The sequence below is a fragment of the Triticum aestivum genome, chromosome 3B (genome assembly GCF_018294505.1).
Source record: "Triticum aestivum cultivar Chinese Spring chromosome 3B, IWGSC CS RefSeq v2.1, whole genome shotgun sequence".
Classification (NCBI taxonomy): domain Eukaryota; kingdom Viridiplantae; phylum Streptophyta; class Magnoliopsida; order Poales; family Poaceae; genus Triticum; species Triticum aestivum.
Genome location: NC_057801.1, coordinates 612893997 through 612901113, shown reverse-complemented (window position 1 = coordinate 612901113; position 7117 = coordinate 612893997). Strand labels below are relative to the sequence as shown.

General features: G+C 46.3%; 1 protein-coding gene across 5 annotated transcripts; it reads right to left on the bottom strand.

Moving 5' to 3' along the window:
* Window positions 1–1766: 1766 nt before the first annotated feature.
* On the bottom strand, window positions 1767–6365 carry LOC123071262 (uncharacterized). Of its 5 annotated transcripts, XR_006434203.1 has the most exons (7): window positions 6069–6365; window positions 3727–3807; window positions 3560–3603; window positions 3231–3432; window positions 2858–2935; window positions 2425–2541; window positions 1767–2338 (listed from the first exon to the last, which is right to left on the bottom strand). XR_006434203.1 is itself a non-coding variant. In XM_044494793.1 (4 exons), exons 1-3 carry the CDS (start codon window positions 5207–5209, stop codon window positions 3582–3584), a joined length of 813 nt encoding a protein of 270 aa, XP_044350728.1. In that variant the 5' UTR covers window positions 5210–6062; the 3' UTR covers window positions 3395–3432; window positions 3560–3581. The 5 variants fall into 5 exon arrangements, 1 of the variants encoding a protein (XP_044350728.1); XR_006434202.1 differs by having other exon boundaries at window positions 2425–2935; XR_006434204.1 differs by having other exon boundaries at window positions 2425–2935; window positions 3727–3804.
* Between the last annotated feature and the right edge of the window lie 752 nt (window positions 6366–7117).

The window sequence follows — 7117 nt, the reverse complement described above, 5'->3', positions numbered from 1 at the left end:
TATGAAAATGGATATGTCGGCGATAGTAGAGGCACATCACACATTTTATAATTTTGAACTATGTGCGATAACATACCTATCGCAAACACATCGGTAGATTAAATGTTTGTGATATCCACCTTGTCCACACGACTATAGCGGCGTAGTCGTTTCGGATCTCTCGGATTGGAAACGTAACGTCGAGACGTAACGTGTGGGACATGCGCGACTTCTCATACGTTTATTCTATGGCAACTGTCAGTAGCCGCTTGCCTATCCCTGACAGTTTCTAGGTCGTGTGGGAAGGAACCCCCCGCCCCCCCTATCGCACACACTGACTAGGCGACAGTTTAAAACTCCATCGCGGAAAGGGCGCAAAAACCGTTTGTATAGCACGTAACAATACCGGTTCTACAAGGAAAATCCAGCATGCTACCAATCCATCCCCACTAGCTGCCACAACATCACATTCTCACAGATCGACACATGCTCACATATATACTCCTACCACATGCTCACATATCTAAGCTAGAATGAGTAGGGAGGAGGGAGTGGTCAAACTTACAACCATTTGTGAAGCTGGGCAGAGGTGCGGAACAGGTCGGAGAAGAGGAGGAAGACAAATTGATGCCATCGTCTACTGCTGGCCAGAGAAGACGTGCTGCTACCTGCTTGTCCGTGGCGAATGCACGCGTGACTGGGAGCTCTTGAGGGGGAGGGGGGCAGATAGTGACGGGGTTTGGGCGGTGAGCCGAAGGTGGGCATATAGGGTGACCGATTCAGCGGGAGGTGACTCAATTCCTTCCGCCGCTTTTTCAGGGACACGTGCGAGCTCACGTAATCTCCCTGCTCGCATGAGCTTGGCCCCGCGTTCCCCTCCTCAACATTGCCCGAACCTGGCTGAGAGGAAACAATCAATTTGGCGGTTTCTATCGGGTCTCGTTGGTAGGTGCTTTAAGGATCGTCCTACGCAAACCAAACAATAAACACATTGCCACCAAACAGGCCAATTTTTCGTACACGGGCCTGGTTCATGTGAATGCAACGCGTTCTTAGAGTTGCTCTGCTCTGGGATGGGATTCGGAGGTGGCCAACCCGGTGATGCCGTGTGTGGTCACATGTGCGAGCGTGCGCGTAAGGCGCAGTCTATGGGATGAAGTCGCACATATGCGCGCATGTGTCCGCCAGCGTGCCATGTCGCTTCACGTATCGAAACACTTTGATGCCACAATCTAGGATCGGCCTAATTGTCACATGATATATATAGGGTTTAGATGCCACATCCAGCAATACTAGGCATGAGCGCGGAGTGTGCCCTTGTTGGCATCAGACATGATGACGTCGTGTCGTGTGCTTGCTTGCGCCCATTTTTCTCTTCGCGCTAGATCTCTTCTTGGGCCTCTGCTTAACTTGTATAGCCACGGCAACCACTGCAATGATCGGTGGCTGGAGGATCTTGGTAACAGAGGCGACACGTAGCACTGCCAAAAGTGTTGGTTTCCTTTCGCATGAAGCAACCAACCAATCGGTTGTACTATACTTCAGTGTGTTGTCCAAGCCGCACTTGACAACCATTCATGTGCAAATGCTTGGCTAATTACCCGAGTTAGTTAGATTTAGATTGATAGTTTGTGCATGCTTGCAAGTTTTCGGTTGCTTGACAATGTAACACCGTGCGAAACCACGCATGCACCCATCTGTTGTTCCCTCCATCCATTTGTTTGTCCTCTCTTTCCCCATATTTACAAACAATTCAGAAAATAGATGCAGCACAACGACGTCTGAGATCTAGGTGCCCGGAATTCAATTCAGGTCTCAGTCGATGTGACTCATGCTTAAAGCTTGTTTTTTCTAATGCACGTACTACGTACGTACTGCTCGTTTTTGGCTGCTCTTCTTTTTTCCTTCACAAAAGAGTCATGTACCAGCACAGAAACTGCTCCACTGTTTCTGAGAAATCTAGTTGCTTGCGACATCTATACACCCCGGACGACTTAGAATCAATGCACGATTCATGCGTAAAGCTTAGCACTGCACCGTACAGACGGATCGATGACACACGGCACGTGTTGAAGAATAATTGAAACCTAGCTAGTCGAGCTATCGGTCGATCGCCATCGGCTAATCAAAATTCACTCGGGCCGGGCACAACACGCTTGCGTGCCCCCTTACTGTCTCATAGTAATTGCAAAAAAGATACTTGCACAACTAATGTTCAGTGATATTAACAAAGAAGCAAGACTGCCTGTCCACGACTCCACGTTGCGATCCCAGCTGATTGTGGTCTTCTCTCTCCCTGTTGCCGCAATTCATATCTTTCCGGTGAGATATGAGAGATGATGCGACGAGAAGCTGATTCCTAGAAACAAGGGAGACACAAACGCACAATGTATCCTCAGTTAGATAGAGTAGATATATGCGCGTGCAGTGTTAACTTGTACGTACATGGCCGTGGCGTAAACGCCCCGCTACTTCTTCATCTGTCCATCGTCTCGTCGTCCCACTCCCACTCGCTGCGTACTTACGTACGATCGACCGCACGCGCCACATTAATCCCACAACCTAGCACGATGAGGATGTCGTTGCACGAAAATAATACAACCCGCTCTCATCCACCACCCAAAAAAATTGGACAATACACCATTCATGTCTTTTTTTTCTTTTAGTGGAAACAACAATCTATTAATAAATAGTTTGCAATGTGATGTGCAATCAGTTGCCTAGCAACACACCTATGCTCTGACTTCGGTTTTCACCGCATTGCTTCATCTCTAGATGTTTAGAGCAACAGTCAGTAACACACCCCCTTTGTGGTTGCAAGCACTCACGTGATTGGTCATTATTTTGTGAAAAAGAATTGAAAAGAATCACTATTTACCTTCACCCATTTTCTCTAGTCTTGACCACCTATCCAGTTGCTTGGCCAATTGTATTGTGGCAATCGCATCACGTGTACCTGCAAAATAGGTTTTTTATACAATTGTCATGAGGTTGAGTTTCTGCATCATTTTCCCTTGTCATATTAGTGTTGCTTCAATATAAACATAAAAATAGCTGATTCGTTTGATCAGAAAGTAAATACCAATTCAAACATGGTTGACGAATTGCATTGGAGCTTACAAGATATGGAATGTCAAGCTTATGGGTAGTAACGGCATGCGTGTTGAGAACATCTTGTCCTATATGTCTTTTTTTACGGGTAAAATCTTGCATTAATCAAATAGCGTCATCATTACAATCTGCTTTACTACCTCTCGCAAGCCGGAACCAAAACGAGGAGGCAAAAGATGATTGATCTCAGCAATCAATGATGCAAACATTGATCTGTCTAGATCCTTCTCCTTGAGCACGTTCACTACTGATAGCGTGTCTAGTTTCACACAAATAGGCAACTCTGATCTCTGAATGGCAATGAATATTCCTCCATACAAGCACATAACTCTGCTTCGTGTCCTATATTTTAATGAAGAAAAGAAAAGTTTAATTTCATATGGAGTATTTTAATAACCTTAAGATAAGTATGAATTCATTCATAATCATCTTTATCAATAACTTTGAAACCACAATCTCCCACACTTACAATTTTCAGAGTCCTAGTCTTCTCAAGCATTGCATTCATACTTCCTGCCAAGAGAAAGGTCAAAATAGCTATTAGAAAAATTAAGGCAGCCTAGAAACACAAAAATGAGTTAATCAATACTCATATTACTTCCGAAAGTATCATTCTTTCAATAGCCAGTCTCCAACCTTTTATGATTTAGTATGATTGCCACGTTTACTGGAGATGTGGCCAATGTGTTATCTGCTCTCTGATGTCCTGCAAGGCTACTAAAAACAGAGAAATCGTTTGCATATAGATAAGTAATTTTATGCAAAAAAATAATGGTTGAAAACTTACTTAAAAGTGCAATGCTCCAATTTATCAAACAGTCATTTCTTTTTTCCCGGGAACATGCATGAGAATTGCATGTAAATATATTAAGAAGGGGAGAGTATATCAACCTAAAGAAGGCCAACAAGAGCAGCAGCGCCACAAAGTTTAAACAACTATAAAACAAAAAGATGACGCAGCCTGCAGCTAAATATCGTTGTCTCTTCAGCAAAAATATTTCCATGAAAACATCTGGCTATAACTTAGTATTTTCTATTTATATGTGGCGTGTCGGTTTTTTTCAATGAAGAAAATGAACAATGCATTTTCTATATCTCAATTCTTAATCCGCAATTTGTTAGAGCCTCAGGTTTACTCATCGTCCTTAAACTCTGTGTTTTGAATGAAGGGAGGAAAGAACCATCTCCAGAACCCTTTCCCTCTTAAACTAAAAAAAAATTATTTCAGAAATTTTATTTAGTGTAATTTCTAGAACACTGAAGAACATTGCTATAAATCGCTTGCACACCCTGTCCTTGCTGTGCTCTTCTCTCCTCAATCTCTTCTTTTCACTTACTCGCTGGTCCATGATTAGATGGCAAAACAGAGCCCCTAAATCCCTGATGGATGCGGTGCTGAGTGACTGCACCTGTGTCTCAAGTGTGTGGATGTCTGCGTGGTGGTCGTCGCCTTGCGCGATGCAGTGTCCATCATCAGCGCCTCATGCTGGCTGCCCGCGTGCGACACGTCGTCGCCATTCTCGACCTGCTTTTGGCGACCGTCCTCCAGGACAGCTGTGACAACGCCCTGGTCGTCATCCGCGGGAACCTTAAGGAGTCCGTAGAAGCCCGCGACTCCACAAGGCGTGCGAGTGCTGGACGTCGACCTGCGCCATGCCAAGGCCATCGTCAGTGCTTGCATGTTGGCCGCTAGCATGCACCACATAGTCACCATCGTTGAGCTGCGCGAGGCGGCAATCCTCCGAACGGCATGCCGTGACGTCCGTCTGCGACCTCGCCGTCGCCTTGGTGAACGCCGCCCTCCCCGAGCACGCTCGCACGACTCCGTTGCCCTGATGGACACCGCCTTCCGCGGGAACGCCACCATTGCCCTGCTGGACGCTGCCTTCTGTGGGAACGCCGCCGTGCGGGTGGACTCCGTCGCCCTGCTGGACGCCGTCCTCCGCAAGCAAGCTATCTGTCTTCCCAGTTCCCACAAGTGGATATCTTCCATGGCCATGAGCTTGACGGGGAGGAGAAGAGGCGGACGAAGATGAAAGGCGAAAAGATAGAAGGAGGAGGCGTGCGATTTGGAGTAATTAATGCGGGAATTACAACGGAAGCGGAAGTAGAGGAGCATAGTTGGAAAGAATCGCTGAAATATCTCACGCGCAGATCATGGATTATATTTGGCAAAAAATTATGGGAGCGCCTGGAACTCATTCGAATGAGACATAAAATGGTCTCATTCACATGACGTATGCATGACATCCCCTTTTCTTGTCCCAGCCCGTTTCCCTCTGGCCAGCACAATCCTCCTTGTCCCAGCCCGTTTCCCTCTCAGGCCCGCACTGTCCCTCTCAATAACGGGCCTCTTTTGCTTGTCACTTTTTTGCTTGTCACTTTTTTTTGTTATTTGTTTTGGTTGTTGGAGCGCCGCAGCCCGTTTCCCTCGCAGGCCGACACTGTCCCTAATCTTTTGTTTTGGTTGTCATTGTTAAATAAGCCAATCAAAACAAGGACAACTGGGACAGCTGCACATACAGGAAGATTTGGTGCTGGTGTTTGTGCTGCAATGGCATTGAAATGGCGGAACGGCTAGTCTGTTCAAACACTTTGATCACCATAAAAAATCCCCTCCTAGGGAGAAACACCTAAACTCACCCCACCCCCCTGCCACATAACCACACTCTAATAAAAGTTCAGAATTCCTATGGTACTCTGAATCTAACAAATTCAGACTTGCTGTACAAATTCTCTAGCAGAGACAGACTTCTATCAAATAGAGATTCCTGGCTCAATGAATCAAAATCCTCATCCCCCTGCTGCCCAACCCACTACTCCAACGTGACCTACACAAAATTCACCAGTGCGAGCCGACGCATTCTATAGAACAAAAAATCACGGCGCTGAGTTGAACGGAGCGGAACCAAACTGGAACTCCGCACACAAACGAAAAAAAACAGCATAGAGATAGCGTGATGTGGACTTGGTCTTACTCTATCGCGTGCCGCGTGCTCAGTGTCGCCGGCGCAGAGATCGGGGGCCCTGCCCATGGCGGACGGTGCTTCGCCTGCGCGGAGCTCCCGGACGGTGCAGACGGCGGGGGACTTGTCGGGCGCGCGGGGCTCCTGGACGGGGCAGACGGTGGGGGCCTTGTCGAGCGCGCGAAGCTCCAGTACGGTGGGGATGGCTGGTGGCTCGTCGGCGGCGACGTCGCAGGCCATCGTCTTCGATGTGCTCGCCCCCGTCTCTGCCCAGCTCTCTCTCCCACCGATTCAAACAGTGCCAGCCAAAAAGAGATAGAAGCAGAGCCGCACAACCTGGTGTTATCCGTTGCAAAATGTTGGACATCTTCCACAAAAACCCTAAAAAAGTAATACAGTTGAGTTCAAAAAATGGCCTTTATGCTCCTACACAAGAGGTTGTTTGTGTAAAAAACATACACGAGATCATACCATGTAAGAAAAAATTGATACAAAAAAATATTTTAATAAAAATAATTATTATACAATATTGATCATAGTAAAGACTAGGGACTATATTTTTTTACAAAATGCTATTATATTAAAACAAAGTAAAAAAAATCATTTGTTTTGTTCCATTAAAAAAGGAAAAAACTATCAAAAAAAGGAAATAGTAGTAAATAGAATGTGAGTCGAGCATCAACTTGGAACTGGTTGAAAAATCGTTCCTCAACAAACACACACAGACACGGGCACCTCTCAATTGCGATTTCAGTTGTTGACTTGCAAAAAAAATAAGGATTCGTACAGAAAACATTTTTTGTCCCTCCCCTCCCCCTAGTTGCAAGTCGATGCTCGACTAGCAACTTCTCCGCCTCCTCTTCGGTTGTGGCTCGATGGTAGACTCGCAAAAACTAGGGACCTTGAGAAACACACACACACACACACACACACACACACACACACACACACACACCCTCTAGTTGTGAGTCGATGGGTAACTTGCAACTGGCGACCCTCGACACATGCACAAACACATCCCCCTAGTTGCGAGTCAATGGTCAACTTGCAAGTTACAAACT